The 19632-nt window shown below is 44.1% G+C and overlaps 2 protein-coding genes across 3 annotated transcripts; both read left to right on the top strand.

Moving 5' to 3' along the window:
- Positions 1 to 1115: 1115 nt before the first annotated feature.
- C15H5orf24 (chromosome 15 C5orf24 homolog) lies at positions 1116 to 13711 on the top strand. Of its 2 annotated transcripts, XM_058034956.1 has the most exons (3): positions 1116 to 1192; positions 9077 to 9506; positions 11349 to 13711. In XM_058034956.1, exons 2-3 carry the CDS (start codon positions 9080 to 9082, stop codon positions 11387 to 11389), a joined length of 468 nt encoding a protein of 155 aa, XP_057890939.1. In that variant the 5' UTR covers positions 1116 to 1192; positions 9077 to 9079; the 3' UTR covers positions 11390 to 13711. The 2 variants fall into 2 exon arrangements, with proteins under 2 accessions (XP_057890939.1, XP_057890938.1); XM_058034955.1 differs by having other exon boundaries at positions 9077 to 13711.
- A 2139-nt stretch (positions 13712 to 15850) lies between these two features.
- Positions 15851 to 19242, top strand: TXNDC15 (thioredoxin domain containing 15). The gene is made up of 4 exons (XM_058034782.1): positions 15851 to 16237; positions 16737 to 16900; positions 17095 to 17225; positions 17892 to 19242. The coding sequence occupies exons 1-4, from the start codon at positions 15866 to 15868 to the stop codon at positions 18086 to 18088; spliced, it is 864 nt and encodes a 287-aa protein (XP_057890765.1). The 5' UTR covers positions 15851 to 15865; the 3' UTR covers positions 18089 to 19242.
- Positions 19243 to 19632: the final 390 nt, after the last annotated feature.

The following is a 19632-nucleotide window of genomic DNA, read 5'->3' as shown; positions in this document are numbered from 1 at the left end:
AGGAGAGGAAAATATTTTTAAAAGCAGAATTAACCATTTGTGAAAGCTACAGGTTTGTTTCCTGGTCTTTTCTGCTTTTGTTATCTAAAACCTCATCTGAATAATACACAATATTTTTCAGGCTTTTTTGTGTGTCAGTCATTTAAGGACCAATGTAGTAATTCAGACCCTGGACCAAGGGTGCTCATGAAGGGCAGGAATCTGTTATAATCATTAACAAATGTGCATTAAAAAATATGTTGGTCACAGCCCTCCACCAAGTAGGCAAAAGGTTGGATGGTGAAATGTGCTGGGCACTTAAAATATTTCTATGTGATCTTTTTGTAAACATTTGAAGTTGCAATTCCTGCAGCTGCTGTTCCTGCTTGCAGGTATGAAATTGTGTTTATAAGGAAGTGCTATGCAAGACTGAGCTCTTCAGAACATGGATGGATGAAACAAAGCAAAGTATTTGATAACCAGCAGTCCCAGAGATGGTCCATGCCCGGACCCAGCCCTGTGTGAGCTATGCTGGGAACGGCAGCTGTTCCACTGCAGAATCAGCAGGGAGCCAGAACTCATGGCATACATCCATGTCATACATCCTTCTAACAACTGGACTATTCCATAATGGACTGCAGCGTTTGGTGGAGTGGAGGTGATGGAGCCACCGCCCTTGGAGGTGTCTGAGTAAAGGCTGGAGGTGGCACTCGGTGCCATGGTGTGTGTGACGGTGGTGTTGGTCATGGGCTGGGCCCGCTGACCCCAGAGCGCATTCCAACCCAAGTGAGCCTGTGTGTGTGCTTTTGACACAGAAGATACCACACTCCTCCATCCCGACGGCAGTGATGGAAGCACCAGTAATATCCACCTGCTTCCAGGGATGTGCAGGGCCGCGCACGGTGCCTCAAGTCTTGGGCACAGGTCTGTGCCCTCACGGACCTCACCTCTGCCCGCCCGCCCCACAAAATGGCGGCGGCCGCGCGGCCCCGACCCTCGGCGGGGGAGGGGCCTCGGCAGCCCCGCCCCGCGCGCGCCCCCGCGGCGCGGCCCCGCTCGGGAGCGCGCCCCGCCCGCCCCGCCGCCCGCGCCCGCCGCAGCGCCGCTCCCTCCCTCCCTCCCCTGCGCCCGTCCCCTCCCTGCAGCCGCCCGGCGCGGTGTGGGGAGGCGGCCGCTCCGCCCGCCGCCGCCGCCGCCGCCCCGAGCCTCTCAGGTAGGTGCGGGTCGGGCCCGCGGGCCCCGGCCCCTGCTCCGCGCGGTGGGAGGCGGCGGGCGGACAAGATGGAGCCGCGGCCGGCGGGGGAGGGGAGCGGAGCGGAGCGGGGCTCTGCTCTCCCCCCTCCGCTCCCTCCCCGCCGCTGAGGGCGATCCCGCGATCTGCTCGCCCCAGGGTGCGGTGCCCGGGCCCCGCGGGGCCGTGCGAGCGGAGCTGCGCCATCGCCGCCTGCCCCGCTGTCCCCGCCCGGCCGTGCCCGGAGCCCGGGGCCGGGCCCTGTCCGTGCCCCCCGCGCGGGACACGGGACACGGAGGGACACCGAGGCCACCCCCGGCGCCGCGTCCCCGGCTGCGGCCGAGGCGGAGCGAGCTGTGCCGCCCCTTTGTCCCCTCAGCCGGCCCTCGGCCGCTCCAGGTGGGGCTGGGCCCTCCTGTCTCCAGCCTGCGGCCGGGAATTGTTCCTTCCCTTCAGCAGCCGCGGCTCCGTGCGTGGGGCTGGTCTGTGTGCGGGGCTGTTTGCTTAGAGCGGGTTCCCGTTCGCGTGGGGCAGCTGGGTGTGTGCGGACAGCCCGTGGAGGTGTTTCCTGACACACCTCGGTAGCGGATGCCTTCACTGCCCTGCACATCTGTACCTGGAGAGCCTCACTGTGTCCCTTCTGTGCCTCTTTGCCTTCTGATATAACGCGTGTCAGTGCTGGGTATTCTCGTGTTCAGTTGTGGATAGTTTAGTGCATTCTTGTTTGTGCATAGTTCTTCTGGTGTAATTAATTAGTGAATAGTTGCACTTTAAATTTTTATGCAGTTCTCTGTGGATTAACAGTTATTTTGATCCATGTGGTTTTTATTTGTGTAAAATGAAAGGGTAGGAGGGGCACTTTGTTAAAATATTCTTAAATTATGGTTTATTTCTATTTCAGTCTTCAGATGCCACAGTTTCTCTTAGAATTTTGTGTGTGAGTCTGTAGCCATATCCCTGATATTTTAGATGCAGCCTTAAATAAAAAAAAAAATCCATCATGTTCTTCCACTGGCCATTGTTGAACAGATTCAACAAGTGGACTCTGTCTTCCAGCTGTCTCACACAAGGACACTGCCGTGGCTGTGTTTGGGTGGGTGGACAGGTGTCCAGAGCCTTCTGCATGGCCCCATCACAGAGAAGCACTGTGAAAATGCACGGCAGCAAGGAGATGCTGGATCCATCTCTTAAACTTGAAAGTCCTTTTGTGGTAGCAGGCTAGGGAAAGGAGAGGGTAGGTGAGAACACCCACTGAGATGAATGAGCACCTCTTACCTCTGGAGCTATTGTTGGAGGCTGCAGCCCTGGGGAGAAGAGGGTGGGTGGGAACACCCACGGAGATGAATAAGCATCTCCAGCTCCTCAAAGCCCTCGTTCTAGGCTATGGCAAGGACTGCTCCTTTTTATTTGGGAATAGCCCCTTGAGGTGAATGGACAATTCACAAACACTAATAATCCTTTCTTTATAAAATCTACCTCTACCTGCTCCATCATTCATATGCATATTTGGTTTGCCTTGAAGTTTGGTAATTGCAGAACCACAGAATAATGAGGGTGCAGTTTCACCTACTCTCCTAAGCCAGTCTGTCTGGCCTGATGGCTGCCTCCATTCTGTGCTGCTCCATCCCCAGCTCCGGGGTTTTTCTCCGACCTCCATTCCCTGTGCTGTGTTTGGGACTTGTCACGCCTGTCATCCAGATCTCTGAAGTCCACTAAGACCATCTTTTTGAGATCTTGTTATTTTTTTTAAGTAACAGTACCAGGGAGTGGGTCAGTGGCAGTCAGTGGGTCCTGTGGCTTAGGCTGACCTGGCACTGTCTCTGTGCTAATGGAAATGTGGGTTTCTGTTACTCTCTTGCCCCTGTGCCTGCACACTGTTGCGTTTGCTTTCTTGTTGGATTAGTTTTCACCTGGATCAGATCCCTGGTGTCGGTTTGTCCTGCTCTTGCACAATAGTTGGTGTTGGCAGAAGGAGTGGGAATGTGGGAGAAGAGGAAAGGGCAAGATTGTCCCGTTCAGAAAAAGGGCGGATTCAGAGTGGTTTTTCTGTTGATTATGAAACCAAACTGACAGTTGTGCCAGTGTGACTGGAGGTGCACAGATAATTAAATTGATGCCATCTTCTTTAATTTGATGCCATCTTCTTTCATTGATGCCATCTTCTTTAATTTTTGTGAGGCAGTCTTAAGTCTTTCAAGGTGTGCTGTTCATCGTCATCATCATATATGATCTTGGTTTTGGGCTGGGAAGAAGTCAGCTGACGTGGTAATGTTAGCATCTAGTGAAACTCTGCCCTTGGATCTGGCTTATTTGGTTTTTAGGGTTAGAAAGCCTAACAATGACTTGTTTGCCTGGTTTTGCAATCAAATAACGAGCGAACCCGAAAAGTTCAGTTTACTTTACACTTAGCCCAGTGGTGCTTGCCAACATCAGCTCTTTGTGAGAGCAGTTGAGCTTTGTCTGTAATACAAAGCTGGTGCTTAGGCTTTGGAGAGCTTTGTTTCTCCTGGGGTGTCTGAGTCTAAAGATTTGAACTCCCGGGGGCACAGAGGCCGCACCCAGCTTGCAGCTCTGCTGAGGAGCAGGAGGCACAGATGAAGGCTCCCACTCTGCCTGGCACGTCTGGGGAAGGGGAGTTTGAAGGGAGTGAGTGGGTGTTTCAGCTCCAAATAACTCTTCTCTTAACTTCTGGCATATAAGAAAATTACTCTGGGTCACCACTTGTAAGTTGTATTGATTGGAGAACTCCTTAATTTCTAAGAATAACCAAAATTCCAAAATTATGTTGTCTCTTGATTTGCAGTCCTGTGTTGTCATGTAGTAACTCTAGGAAGTCACTGCTGTAAAGAAATTATTTCTTAAATTTTGGCATCTTACCTGGTGTCAGATGGTGAGAAAATAAACATATTATGCACCAACTGCAGCAAGGGCTTCATAAGCACATTGTGGAAAAGCTGGTTATCAAACTTCACAAGTAGATAAGATTTCAGTTGTAGGTTTAGGTGTTACAGTGTAGTGCCACTGATAGAATTTAATACTTAGTATTTTTTAAATATTTACATTTATGACTACTCCAGGTAAGGGACATCCTTGTGAAAGTAAGCAATTACAGGGTTTTAAAAACTGGGTAAGGCCCTACTTTAGCAAGAGTTAATGTGTAGAAAAGGAGCTGACAATAAAGGAGACATGTGAAAAACATTTAAATTGATAGAATTCTTAGTGAGTGATGAAAGGATTTCTCACACATGCTGTCCTAAGAGAGAAGAACAGAACTGACCCCATATTTCTGTTGTGGTCTTGAAAGGGAAAATATTCCTCCTGCTGCAGTTGCTGCTCAACCCCCCTGCACAGCAAAGGAGCCCTGTGAGCTCCCCAGGGCCCTGGGGCTCAGCATAGAGCGTCCTTTATGAGGGATCCTGAACAGAGCCGGGCCTGTGCTCTGCTCCTGCAGCGTTCGCTGGCCACAGTGACCTTCAGAGAGCTGCACAAGTGATGCTTGTGGCTGCTTGTGTTGTTAAGGAGCGAGTCACATACTTTGTGTGTGTTGGATGATGATGAAAATGTGCTGCTCCAGCCTCCCACAGCCCCATCGATACTGTGGAAACTATTGCAAGCTCAGCGGTGAAAAACCTCAGAAAAACGAGCGGGTGTTGGATACTAACCCTGATTAAAAGCAAAATTGGTGTGAGGAGTTTACCTTTCTTGGTATTCATCATTTGGAAAGATGTATTATAGATGGACTTGGAGTTTTGTGCAGTTTTGCTGAGATTCAGGTGTGTTTTAGCAGAAGTGAGAGGCACTTGCTGAGTCAGGTCTGTTGTGGCGCTCCCCAGGGCACAGCAGGCAGGCAGGGTGGGTGGGAGCAGAGCAGTTGCTGCTGCTTGTGCTGGATGGAGCTGATTATTCTGCTCAGTGCAGATAATGGCTCTCAGGTCCAGTTCTCAGTATAAAACAACAACTGAGCAAGTGCCTGTTCTGGGGGCCTTGTGGACTTCTCTGCTTGTCAAAGGTTTCATCTTGTCTGCACTGGCAGCTGAATCATCCCCATGAAGAAGGCAAGGTATGATGTTTGGAAGCCAAAGATGGCATCACATCACAGCCCAAGAGGATGTTTTTATGTCATGTGATTTAAGTAGCTTTGATATTACAATTTTGTGTAGTGAATAGGTCATGAATGGGAATTTCCTGCAGGAGGAAAGCCTGGAGAGAGAGAGGGGCCATAACAATAGTGGGAGCCTCAGCAGCTGTGAGCCAGAGCTGTGTGTGAAGCTGTATTTTAGGGATATGAGGGGGTCATGACCATGTCCAGACATCCCCTTGTAGCAAAGCTTTGTGGTCCCAGCTGGATTTGTTGCCCAATTGATAAATGACACAAAACTCGGATAAGTTTTGTGGGTGCTTTATTAAGGGCCCGGGGAGCCTGGGGGACTCACGTCCCAAAGTCCGAGCCCCCAAATTCACGTATGGGTGCTTCCCTCTTATACATGCAATTCACAACAAAGTCTCCAAGAAACAGTTTCCCGTTCCCCTTGCCTGGTCACAGACCCTTTGTGATACATTCCTTGGTTCACAAACAAGATCATTAATCTTCTGCTTATCTTATTCTAAGAGCATTGTATGCTGCCTCCAGACAGGTTAGCATTCTTACTTTCCTGCACTAGTTTAATTATTTATGAAATCCCTAAGACTACCTGCTAAGTTACACACAAAACTCAACACACTTTTCAACGGCTACAAAACTACTTTTTAACAAACCAGTTCACACACAACTCACTATAATTAAATATTTTGCTAAATTTCATTTCTTTTCCAACAGATTGTCCTGTTTCTTTCTAGCAGTGGTGGAACTCCTGTGCTTTGTTGCATGAGAAGCTGCCTCTCTTTTCCCAAAGCCAGCTTATCCAGTGTCTCCTCCGTTCCCCAGCACTTGTAGGGATATAAATTACCAGGCACTCAAAGATCCATACAGAAAATCCTCCACAGTCACTTTCCAGGGAATCTTTTTGAAATACAACTTAATTTCCCTGTTGCAGTGCCTCATCTTAATTGTTTGTTGATACAGAGATGTTCTGCCAGTCAGTTAAATCAGTTTAAAAACTGATTTATGTAAACTGTTGCAAATATTTTTGCATGCCTATTTACAGGTTTAAAATGAGAAAGTTCTATCTTATTGGAAACTTTTTGGAGGGTTTTATTCAAGAATGATTGCACACAAAATTGTATGTGTTTAGCTATACAATTTAGCTGGAGTGTAATTTTAAAATTGGCATAGCTTTGCATTTTATACCAATTTTCTTTTATACTGTATATCTCCCTGCCAAGAAACCTGCTTCCACTCCATAGACTCTCTACATTCTTTTATTCCCTACTGTAATATGAATGAAGGAAAATTGTGCTGGAGATTCCATGTTAGGATAATTAAGCTTGATTACAGATTTCCTTTTAAAAACTTTTCAAAAAAAGTCTTAAAGAAGATAAAAGAGGAACCTTGGCTACTACTTGAAATATGCATGGTTTGTTGAAAAATGGTGCAGAGGCGGGGGGGATGGATTAAAAAACCCTATTGGCAGTCTTCCACTGAGATTGGGGGTTTTATTAAGCTTCTTCTAGAAAGAAATTTTAAACAGTTACTGATTTGTACTGTCTTTCTTCATTCATCCATTCCAGTGATGCTGGTTGTTGCCAGATGGAAGGTAAAGCATCATCAGCCAGGGTTTGTGTGAGAAGTCAGTGTTTGTCAGTGGTATTGCAGAAGACACAAAGCACATGCATATGGTGATGAAGCTCCAGCATTCATCACCTACAGCAGAATATATTCACTGTCTGGGAGTGCTTGTGATGGTTCTCCCCCAGAAAGAGGGATGGAAAAATCCCCCAAGTGTAATGAGGAGAAGAAGCAGAGAGTAAGAATGTACCACAGGAGTGTGAGCCTGGTTGGTCTCATGAGAAATAGCAGAGGCCTCTGCTTTTATTCAGTGCCTTCTCCCAGCTCTGGGGTGTTCCTTGTGTTTGTTCCTTGGATGCTGGGCAGCTCAGCTGACCCTTCTTTGTGGCAGCTGAGCTTGGAGCAGTTTTTTGGGGCCAAAGCCAGTATTCCTGTGTTTAAAATGAGTCCTGAGACAAGAATGCTGCTCAGCACTCCAAGTGTCTCTAGTGGATCAACAAACAGCTGAACAGCCTTTCAGAGCTGCTGGGCTTCACACTCTGCAGCAAAGGGACATTATAGAACCCTCATGTTTGCAGTTACATATCATGAAAAATCTCAGGTATTTTTTGTGATAATTGCAGGCACTTTTCTAGTGGGGTTAAATAAAGGTAACAGTTTCTGACTGAATTGTAGAAAACCCCAAGCTTCCTTCTGCATTGCTGCACAGATCAGTCTGTCTGGTCTTTTGACCTGAGCTTATTTCCTTTGTCCTTTGCTAAGTGCAGGCTTGCAAACTATTCTTAGTTGTTTGGCTTGGACGTTAACAGCTGCAACAACAATGGTTTCACTTTTGTTCCACTGTACCCCATGCAATGCACCAGGATTGTAGCACTTGGATTATCTCTGCTAGAACATCTAATATTTAAACTATATAGCTATCATAATTTCACTGTTTGACATAAACCCATATTCATATATTTGCACAAGAGTAATGCACACTGTAATGTGCATTTGACAAGCCAGGGTAGATTGAGTGTTCCAACAGGGAATGTATCCTTTGTAATCAGGAGAAAAGAGCACGGGGATTTACTCCAGGGTAAATAGACTGTGCTGTGTGCTTTCTCTCTGGCTGGCAGGAAACATTTGTAACTGCCAAGTAAATTCAGTAATCAATGGTAGAGTTTAAATTATGTTGCTGTAGGTGATATTCCATAGCTATTGTAGGAAAAGATAATAAATCTTCCAGACCTTATCTACTTGTGAAATTTAACATGGGAAGTAATTTTTGGTGTCTTAAACGTGGCTGTAAGACATAGAAATACTCTGAAGGGACAGGTATTTATTGGCTTAATACTGTCTTCAACATGGCTAAATATTATTTTCTTAGACTTTGAGTATTTGCAGCTTACTTAAGTTGTAGAACCAGTATAGTTGAATGGAAGATGTAATTGCTTTATTTCCCAGAGTTGTTGGCAATGCCAGCAATACCAACATATCTCAGTGCTGGCATTGCTAGCAGCCTGTACGTGCTCTGCTAACTAGGACAGCAGTGGCATTTCTGCAATCCAGCATCTTGTACCTCGTTACAAATTCATTTCATCCCTCTGCTTTCCCAGCTATGGCACCATTGTGTTGCCAAATGCCAATGCCAAATGCAATGTGTTTCTTTCTTTGACATTAATTGTGACATGAAATAAGAAAACTGATTCGCACTTTATTCTTTTGCTGCAGTTAAGCAAAAAAAAAAAAAAATCTTTAGGATCCTGTATCTGCTATACCAAGAGAGATATAACATATCTTTCTTTGGCTTACAGCTGAGTCACATATCAATCTTAGAGCCAGAACAACTAAAATTTAGATGCTACTTGGTTAGAAAGGTTTTGGAATCATAGATGAGCAAATTGTAGGTCTTGGTTTCTGAAATGCTGTTGTGTTCAATTTTTTAACTTACTCTGCTCTAATTATACCTATCTGAATAATATGTGGTTTAAACTCTCCTTTTTAACTATGTGTAAAGGTTACTGTGCAGAACCTCAAGTGAAGGCTTAATAAAACTCATTTCAAAAGTAATTTACTGACATTAGTACTGTTTACTAAAAATAGACAAAGTAGTTCGGACTAATTGATGAAACAGAGGTAGCTTTTGAAAGATTCTCTTTTGTGCAATGCTGCAGCATTATGATATATTGATACATATTTCCCTCTCCTGTTTCTGGTAGAAAATGATGCACCCTGTTGCCAGCAGTAATCCAGCCTTCTGTGGGAGCGGCAAGAGCTCTTGCCTGAACGAAGACAATGTGAGGGCTGCGGATCAGTTTGACCTCTACGCCACGCAGCAGAGCAAGTACAGCCACGCAGTCAGCCACAAACCCATTGCCTGCCAGAGACAAGATGCCTTGAACGACCCCCACTTGCAGACCACAAGTGGCAGGAATATAGAGACAAAAGATGAACTAAAGAAAAAGAAAAACCTGAACCGCTCCGGGAAGCGCGGCAGGCCGTCAGGGACCACCAAATCTGCAGGGTACCGAACCAGCACAGGGCGACCCCTGGGGACCACCAAAGCAGCTGGATTTAAGACAAGTCCAGGCAGACCCTTGGGTACAACTAAAGCAGCAGGATACAAAGTCAGCCCAGGCAGACCTCCAGGTAGCATTAAAGCTCTATCACGGCTTGCAAATCTCAATTATACTTGTGGCAGTGCAGCTTTTCCTTACCCTATGGTGCATAACAGAGGAGTCCATGCTGCTGGGGAAACTAGCAGCAAAATCAAGCAGCCTAATGAATGAAGGGAGGGAATGAGTAACTCCTTACTAATCTGCTTTATGCTGATTTTGGGCATGTTTCTTGAGTTCTCTTGTACTGTTTGCTTAAGTCTGAGCTTCTAGATTTTATTTCAATAATGCCATAACCTACGGGTGCAATTAAAAACTAACAGAATGTTGGGAAGGCTTTGGTTTAAAAAGGCTTCTGTTGATTTAAAATCATAATTTATAAGGAAGTCTGAAATTATTCATTATGCCTTGGTGTCAATACTTAAGTAATGTCCATGTCCCTAGTTTTAAGTTCAGTTTCTCATAAATCTAGATGTGTGGTTGTGCATTAAATAATTGAAATAAGGAGGACAGAAATTAGCTGGCTGATGGTTCATGATGTGGCCTGTCCCACAATAAGTAACTTAGCCAGTTAAGTTCTTACTTGGTAAGAAAAACTGATAAAGGGGCAAGCCACGTTTTGCACTTCTGCTGGACCTTCTACAGACCTCAGATAGACTTACAATAGATTTAAACAAAAAAAAGCCAACCTTTTTTTCTAAAGTGATTTCCAGTGACTTTTGTTTCTAGAGTTGTAGCATTAAGTGAATTTCAACTCATCCTCCAATAGCATTTTGGGAGATATTAAAGAAACCTGAGCATTTGTACAGTGCATTACAGCTGCACAGAGCCTTACAAAAACAAGTTACTTTGCCATTAGGTGAGAGCTGTTCTTTTGGGTACACTGTTACAGGATTCTGCTGGGTAACTTTGAAATGCCTAATAATACATATACCAAACCACAAAGAATTATTTGGAATTTGAAATATTTTATAAGAAATTAAATACTGTTCATTCTAGTTAGGCACTTGATTAATATTAAACAGTATGTTCTTAAATCTGTAAATAGCTATTTACTCTGGCTTTTGCCTTTCAAATCTGTGCTTAGATGGCGACAGTTTAATAGCTTTTAAAGTAATAACCTATAATGTTTACAAATTAAACTTTTTAAATAGACACTGTTGCCAAATTTTTAGACTCAGTTTTGCCAGATATTCCTGGAAATAGTTATTTCATTGTTAGACATTTATACTATATTTAAGTTATGGAAGCTTATATATCTACCAAAGGACACCATTTTCATCATTTACAAAAGCAAACTGTATAGCTGATGCAAACAGGATGCAGTTTACTGCACTGCTAGATCCCAGATATAGAGTAATTCATCTATGCATGCAAGCCAGAAAAAATGTTGTTGGTTAACTATAAACACCTTTCTTGACTCAAACTAAAACCTCCCCTCCTCCCAAAAGAAATATTCCATTTTTCAACTGGGTGTGTGTAATTTTTTGAAGTGTGGGAGAATGTGTGAGTGTGTAAAATGCTTTCATCCAGACTTCAAAAGAAAAAAATAATCAGTCCTCAGTGTTACGTATTGTTTGTTCAAAATTAATTTTCCTTTTTTTTTTTTAATCTGGAAGAAAGTTTATATTTAAGTCATTTCACATATAAGATGACTTTATGATAAATTCATAGTTTGAAATACCTGGGGAGGGGGAATATGTAGAGTTTGCATATTTGGGGGAGAATAAAATTTGGGTTGAGCCTGTGCTGAATGGGTAATGATGGTCATTTTTGTTAACATAAATGCTATTCTGGCCTGCTGTCATTTTGACTAGACCTCTTGCTTTCAGTGATGACAAGAAACAGATGTCATGTTTCATACCTTTTTTATCAGGAAAAAAGCAGCAAGCCTTCAGGTGTTCCAGTGATGCCTAACACATTTTGAGCTGGACTTTTGCTGTACTTTACAATAGGTGTGTTGAATTGTTTTGGGGGAACTCTGTATGGACTGGCAACTAAGACAATGAACCTCAACTTTTACTGGATGGCTCCTTAGTCAGTACATGAACTAATGGCAGCTAAATTGCTACTAAGGAATAGTTTCTTCATGCTGAAGCTCTGAAATCCAGTTGTTCTGTTCCTCAACAAACTCTCAAGTCTGAAATTTAGCAGTCTCTCTCAGAAGATGTAACTTCTGACACATGCAAAATGCTAACGTGAGTTCATTCACCCTCAGGATCTGTGTTGTATTGGCAGTTTTTAATCAGATAACGTTTCAACAAAAGACTGCTTTAAGTTCTTTCCTGAACTCAGCTGGGCAAGCAGTCCTCTTCAGCTGAATGTGTAAGTGCAGGAGTGTCACAGCTCGCTGGCAAGGAACGTGTTGCATGTCACCACTGTCCCTTGGAGAAACTCCACTCCTTACCTCCTCCTGCTGATCCTGTTTGCTCCTGTCCGTTCCTCACTTGTGCATCCACTCAATGGTGCTGTGCTGTGTGTCAGGAGATAATGCAGATGTATTGCTGTTCTGCTAGTATCATTGTATTCAAGTATGCTGATGAAATAATGAAATCACCTAAGCAATTTCTGTTCATTGCAGTGGTTATTAATTATATCAGATGAAATATAATCCCAGTAAAAACTAATTAATGTTGTCAGTTGTGAAATGATGAGCATCAAATAGAAAAGTGTTCAGAGAGCCTGCAGTGCTGCTTGGCGCTCTGGATTGAGGAAGGAGATCAGAAGTGCACTGCTGGTGTTTCCTAATTCTGCTTTATTTTACATCTGACTGGAGTTTACTGGTGCCATGCAGTGAAGGGAAAAAAAAGAGGAGATTCAAAGTGACTAGAAATAGAATTTTCAAATGCTTCTGTTCTTCCTATGTATACTCTGCAGAATACATTGTGCTTTTTTCAACACTTTTTTTTTCCATGAGAAACACTGAAACAGCATGTTAATGCCTAAACTTTATTAGTACCAATGGGAAAACTGGCATTTTCCTCCCATAGTATGAAAACATTACTTGTAAGGTAAATTGCTTATTTTATATTATATATCATAATTCAGCTATTCATAAGCTAGGATCACTGTTGTGTGTTAACACTGTTCAGAAGACCGACATGTCAAGTTTAGGTTTTAATAATTTCTTTTAATTATCAAGTTTCTAATGTCTTATTTATACATAAATGAAATGTATTAGCTTGCTATTATTCCTTAATGATGCTATAAAGTTCACTGTTTAAGATACATATAGTAACTACTATTAATTTTCTTGATTAAATTTACTTAAACTTTAAAACCAAATAATTTTGCTACTATAAAGTCTTGCACTGGACAGATTCAAGATGCTAGCACCATATTTTGGCAGAAAAAAAAATCAGATACCATCAGAAGCAGCTGACTTTGGTATCAAAGATGGTATTTTTAAAATCAGCACTTAGCTTTGTCATTAAAGCAATGTTCTTTATATCTTGGACTTAGTTTAAAGTAATCAAATTAACTAGAGCCATTAAAGATCTCTCTTCTGAATGAATATATTTTCATTTTGTCTGAAGGATCTTAATGTTCAGTCAGGACAAAACGAAGCCTTGTCAGTGAAAAGTGATGTATCTGTGAAGAGAATTACCTGGAACTACAATACACTGAGTAATTCAGATGAGAATTTAACTCCCTTCCCCATTTTGAAGAGCTTTAAAAGGCAGAGCAATGTGAAGTCATTTGTGCAATGGTTTCATTAGCTGTGGCTCTGCTGGTCTTTGTTATATGTATAATAATGTTTCATGCTCCCCTTAGAGTTGACAGTTAAAACAGCTGATAACAATCATAAATACTTGGAACTGCAAACTTCATTTCTGATTACAAAAAGTTTATTCTTCTCTATTTTAATGCATATATTTTAACACTGCTAAATATATTTATGACTTTAGTAGACACTAGACCTTTCTCCTTGTGACTTTTTTTTGAAATAGAAGAATCTGTATTCTGAAATTTGAACCACTTTCTGTTCCTTCAGTCTTGCATCATTTGCTTTTCCACTGGTTTACTTTGGGGGTAACAGTAATCTGTTAAGTAACTAGTATCAGCACCCTGTCCTCTGCTGTAAAAAGCCTGATTAGATACTGTGTATGTTTTTATGTCCATGAACTTGAGCTACTCGTGTGCAATTATGTGTATGGGAATGGAGTAGTGTTCATGATCTGTATTTACATCATCATATGGATGTATATTTATTAATAAAGTTAATACTTTAAAACCTAACTATTGTTCCCTGGTTTTTTTTAATACCTTTTAAATTCTGGCTGAAGATGCCAGTTGACAGCATTACCTACTTGTTACGGGCATGTTACATATATTTACATTAAGGCAAAAAGATTGAGTTGCAAGATGTCAGGAGATAGAGGAATTTGCTTATTTTTGAATGAATTGAAAACAACGTGACAGTAACTTAATTGTACTTGTCCTTTCACTCAAATAGAAGAAAAGGGGAGGAAAGGAGCTATAGCACTCTATGGATAAATAGTCAACTGCTAACTTTTCCCTCTGTTGCACATGGAAGTCAAATTGAAAGTACTCATAAATAAAGTTTTCATGGAATGGTGATCATAATTCATTATTCTGTGATGAATAAGACATATATATCCCTGTATTCCAAGAATATTTGTGCTGTGGCAGGAAGGAGATTATGTTAGGATTAAATTCACAGTAAGAAATTGTTTTCAAATTGAAAATGCTCTTTTGACTAAAACATAAGGAGAAGGGGGAATGGGGCAGCTTGTTCTCTGCTGGTCTGCACCAGTTTGGATTCCCTTTGTGCTTTTGCTTTCAGGCTTGCTCTGTATCAGCTCATCTAATTAAATGTTTTCCCTCTATGTGCAAACCTCATGTTTTCTATTTTTAGATTATTATGTCCTCATTATTAGTGCTTATGCAAATTGGACTTTGAAAGAAAAAGCTTCAAGCGAGAAAATGTGTGCTGTAAGGAGTGACACAGTTGGAGAACTACACCTGAGTAAAAACAAAGCTAAAAATCCAGTCTCTGTAATAAATGACCCGCATCTTCATTTATACACATGTACTTGATTTTTCCTGCCCTTTTCCCGTGTGCATGCTTCATGCTCCCCTCAGTCATGACTATCAGTTTTTGACAGATGCAGAATTTTGGCAAAATCTCATTGTGCACTACTGGCAGTTTTAAGGAAGTGTGTTAAAAAAGATAGCAGCACTTGAAGTAATGTGGTAATTTTCAAAAGTCCCAAATAGTCTTGAAGCTTCACTATTAAATGGAAATAAAGTAAAAACTAATTCTGCAACAGGAAAAATACAATGTCCTAAAAAGGAATATGGGAGTATTTATCTTGCCTTTCTGCTTGGGAGCTTTGGTTGATAAGCTGCTGGACAAGAACTCTTTTATTTTAAAAATACACCTTTACTTTGCCGCGTTTTACCCGCACCCCAGCCTGCTGTAGGTTAAGGCACAGTTTGTGTGCAAACAACTCCCGAACGGCGCTTCCCTGGCCAGAGGGGCAGCGGGCAAATCCTTCCCCAAGCAGCGCGGCTGTGATGAAGTGCTGGGGCTGCAACACGCTGGTACCAGAGCAGGCTCTGGGATGAATCCCAGGCACTCGCTGCTCAGTCTCAGCAGCCTGCCGAAGCCATGGCACTTGTCTCGTTGCAAGAATTTCCGTCCTGAGCTAATTCAAATCAAGGGTGAAATGACTCCAGCAGCCCGACGGCCGGGCCAGGCAGCGGCTCCGCTCACCGCGGGCTCAGCCCTGCGAGGCGGGGTCACAGAATCATGGCATGGTTTGGGTTGGGACCTTAAAGAACATTTTGTTCCACACCCCTGCCATGTGCAGGGACACCTTGCACTATCCCAGGTTGCTGCAAGCCCCGTCGAGCCTGGCCTTGAACGGTTCCAGGGATGGGACACGTTCCAGGGATGGGGCAACCACAGCTTCGCTGGGCAACCTCTGGCAGGGCGCACCATGCTCACAGTAAATTTTTTCTGAAAATAGTTTTGGTAAAGAATTTTTTTTTCCTAATATCTAATCTAAGCCATTCTTCCTTGTCCTGTCACAACATGCGCTTGTAAACAGTCTTGTCCCATCCTTCCTACAAATTCCCTTCAGGGGAGGCCGTAATTAGGTCACCCGAAACTTTTCTCTTTTCCAGGCTGAACACCCAATTCGGGGTTCGGCGGGGCCGCGAGAAGACTCGGATAGACCCAGCCGCTTTGTGTAACACGAGCAGGGCCCGGCCCCGCTCTGCTGCCCCACCTCCCTCAGGCCCCGGGGGCTCTTCCCACGGAAACAGGAGCGGCAGCGGAACGGGAAGTGTCCCGGGGATCCGGCGGAAGCGCTCGTTGTCCGGGGAGACGCGGCGGCGGCCGCCGGGGCCGGGCCTGTGCGGAGGATGTGGCGGCTGCTGCTGGCGCTGGCCTGGCTCGGTGCGGCCCTTCCCGCAGGAGCGGCGGAGCGGAGCGGCCCCGAGCCGGTGCGGTACCGCACGGCCGAGATGGCGGACGCGATGGTGGGCAGCGAGGCCCTGGGCGAGCAGCCCGTGCTGCTGTCGGCGGTGCCGGCCGAGGCGAGCGGCGGCCCGGCCGGGGCTTGCGATGGCGATGCGTGCCCGGCCCGGGAGCAGCCCGTGCTGGAGCCCGTGCTGCCCGCGGCCGCCGAGGAGCAGAACGGCACCGACAGCGCCAAGGCTCCCAAGGTGAACTGCGAGGAGAGGAACACGACGGGCATCGAGCGCTTCACGCTGCAGATCCTCAACGTGTCCCAGGTACAGTGAGCGGGCCCGCTCGCTGCCCGCTGTCGGTGTGACCCCGGCTGCCTGCTGCTCTCAGTGCCTGACTCAGCGAATTTCCCTGGGTAACGTCCTCAGTCCTACCGAAACAAATATATGACTGGGCAAGGAGGCTTTTTGGGCCATTCGGAGCGGGGAAAAAATGGAGTTATGGCTCTCTTCATGTGCCTGTGTGTTTTATCTCTGTGCCTGCAGGGTGCTGCCAGCTTTCCTGCTCTGTGAACTGGTGTTTCTCTTGGAAATCGTTAATGGCAATTAGTGCCAGCTCTTTTCTTGTAATGGTTATGTGCCTGTATATTTTTAGGTAACAAACTTTTAAAATGACTTTTAAAAAAGGTTATATACAGTTCTCTACCTGTTTTAAAAGGTGCAGCTGCTTAATCAGTATTGCTAGGTATCTAATCAATTGCTGAATGCTGCATCCCAACCTGTTAAATATGTAATTGTTCATGTTTGCTCTCATGCTTTCTCCAAGGACCTGATGGAGTTCCTGAACCCAAACAGCAGTGACTGTACGTTGGTCCTGTTCTACACACCGTGGTGCCGCTTTTCTGCCAGCCTGGCACCTCATTTTAACTCTTTGCCCCGAGCATTTCCTACTCTTCGCTTCCTGGCACTGGATGCATCCCAGCACAGCAGGTAACTCACACTCTCTATGCTCTAGCTGCAGTTCATTTCTGTTAGCTTTCAGTTTTATAAACAGGAGTGATGTTTTCTCTACATAAACTGACAATTTTATTTAGTGAAACTGACACTTTCGGTATTGTGACTGTCTCTAGTTCTTCCTCCAGAAGATTTAATTTCCTTCATGCTTTGTTTTTTTCTTTTTGTAGTTTATCAACTAGATTTGGAACTGTGGCTGTACCAAATATCCTTCTTTTCCAAGGTGCTAAACCTATGGCTAGATTTAATCATACAGACAGAACGCTGGAAACCCTGAAAGACTTCATTTTTAACCAGACAGGTGTGTAAATCAGCTCTGGTTTGCCAGTGGGAAGAACAGGCTGGCTTTAAGGTCCAAATTGGGCTTTCCTCTTCCTGTGTACCCTGTGAGGACTCAGCAAAGGTTCCCTTAATCAGTTGTTGCTGTGAGCTGGATTTCAGCCTGTGCTGAGAGCAGAAACTCAGCTCCTTGGGCTGCTGTCACAGAGCAGGGGGAACAGTGGGGTTTAGCTAGAGAGGCTGCCAGAAGGATGGAGCATTATCTTCCTGCCCAAAGATTTAATTGAGAATGAAATAAATTAAACTCTCTTTGTCACTCAGCTAGCTCTCTTCGAATCCACACTGAAGTGCTATCTGGATCTGTATTTCCAGAAATGCACAAAAATCAGATTCCTGAAACATTCTAAATTAAATTTCCATGCACTGTGAAACTCTCACAACTTATCGAAAGCTGTTCTCTGGGAGGACAGAAGAAGCCTTCTCCTGTTTTGCAAATGCACATAAAAATCCCTAAGTTTTTATATCAGTAAATCATATCCTGGGTACATGTTAATGTACAAGGGCCATCTCACCAAAATTTTAGTCTACCAGAGTTTGAGCCTTAGACAGAGACCACAAGCAAAGCTCCAGATAAAGCAGCCTGTCTGTATTTAGTGATTACGATGTTGACCAAGTGCTTTGTTTTTAGGGATAGAAGCCAGAAGTGATGTGGCTGTGACAGAGGAAGACTGGGAAGGGCCCCTGCCCAGTGTTCTGACCAAGGGCATAGACTGGCTGCTGCTGTTCTCTGTGCTCTTCCTGGCTGCCTTTGTCATGTATGCCACCGTCCGCACCGACAGCATCCGCTGGCTCATCCCGGGACAGGAGCACGAACACCAGGAATAACCCCAGGGGTTCAAACAGGGACAAGATTTTGCACTTATTGGTAAAGGGGGAATTTTTATGGACTAGAAGTACCTAAGAATGAACTGTTGAATTTGTTGGTTGTAATTTATAATAATGACTGAAAATTGGCTTTATTTATGAGCTGCTGAATCTGTGACAAGCCCATTTGTGGCGATTCCAGTGGTAACAAGTATGAAAAACATGAACTAAAGTATTTATTAAGCTGCTCTGATTGACTTCTTTTTAATGGACTTCGATGTAATTAGTTACAGTTCTAATTTGTAGATCAGGGAAGATTTTTACATCACATTGGTCTGTGCATGGCACTGCAAGGCAAACACTGGTGAAGGGAGGTGTTGGTACATTACTTTGACTGTCCATAAAATGAACTATGAAGATGTTTTAAATGATTTTTCACTCCCATGGAGGTGACTGTTCCCATCTCTGGCACTGGGGTTCAGTGCTGGTTTTCTCATCTGAGTTTTGACTTAGTAACAGTTCTTTATGAGATTTAGAGTCACTTCCCAAGCTCACCTCACTATTTCTCTTTGTGTATACAACTTATTTACCACATTCTTGTTGGATGAAATTGTATTGTCCTTTAAAAAAATAAATAAATCAGGTTTTTAGTGTAACCTTTTAAGTCCCTTTCTTTCAGAAGTAAAAACATGCAATTTCTGAACTACAGCTCACCTGCTGAAATTAGCAAGACCAGTCTTGATGTTTATTTAAATTTCTAGTACCATGTTTGTTAGTTTCACACTCTCCACTTGAGGCTATGTAAAGAATTTATGGGTTATTTTAGTTATGATTAGTATGGAGGGCTTTGGATAAGGTATGGACTGGTATGTTGTGTGGATTATGTGATTGCATAAAATATATCATAGTGGAGGTTTGCCAGAGTATCCTAATGGGGTGGTTCAGAGAGCAAATTAAACTAACATAAAGCAAAGACAGTCGTAAGACTTATTGTTTGACACATAGCTCAGATCCCTGCAATGTAATTCTTCATGAATTTCTCTGTTGGCTCTATCTTTTCCTCTGGAAACCAGAGGTCATGTATATCTGTGTCCAAAAAGGAAACTGCACTGGTAGGACTTCGGTCTTACTGAAGATAAAGCTGGGGTGAATGTTATTAATAAAGATTATTAATTGGAGCATTCCTGCCTCTGCCATCTGGTTCGTTTGAGAGGCCCGGGGTTGGATGGTCCCCGGTGCTCATGTCTGCACCGCTAACGAAACAGGGATGTGTTTACAAACAGAGCGGGGCTGTTTCAGTGCGGTCCCTGGGGTGGAAATGACCCCTGCCCGCTCTCTGTGCGACAGAATCCACTCACGGCCGGCAGCTGTGCTCGGCCCTTCTCCTCCCGGGTAGGTGTCACAAATCATGGAACCATCAGGATTAAAAGAGACCTGTTAGGTCGTCCAGACCAACCCTCCGCCGGCACCGCCACCGTAACCCCTAAACCCTAAACCACATCACCCAGCGCCGCATCCCGGCGCCTCTGAAACCCCTCCGGGGCTGGAGACCACCGCCTCCCTGG

Source organism: Melospiza georgiana, chromosome 15 (genome assembly GCF_028018845.1).
Source record: "Melospiza georgiana isolate bMelGeo1 chromosome 15, bMelGeo1.pri, whole genome shotgun sequence".
NCBI lineage: Eukaryota > Metazoa > Chordata > Aves > Passeriformes > Passerellidae > Melospiza > Melospiza georgiana.
The sequence above is the reverse complement of the archived record's forward strand: the minus strand, read 5'-3'. Positions and strand labels throughout refer to the sequence as shown.

Excerpts from the sequence above, each read along its gene's own strand:
- C15H5orf24 (XM_058034955.1), top strand. The coding sequence starts at position 9,080 with ATGATGCACCCTGTTGCCAGCAGTAATCCAGCCTTCTGTGGGAGCGGC.
- TXNDC15 (XM_058034782.1), top strand. The coding sequence starts at position 15,866 with ATGTGGCGGCTGCTGCTGGCGCTGGCCTGGCTCGGTGCGGCCCTTCCC. Across the intron at positions 16,901-17,094 it reads GATGCATCCCAGCACAGCAG|TTTATCAACTAGATTTGGAA; the intron begins GTAACTCACACT and ends TTCTTTTTGTAG. Across the intron at positions 17,226-17,891 it reads CTTCATTTTTAACCAGACAG|GGATAGAAGCCAGAAGTGAT; the intron begins GTGTGTAAATCA and ends CTTTGTTTTTAG.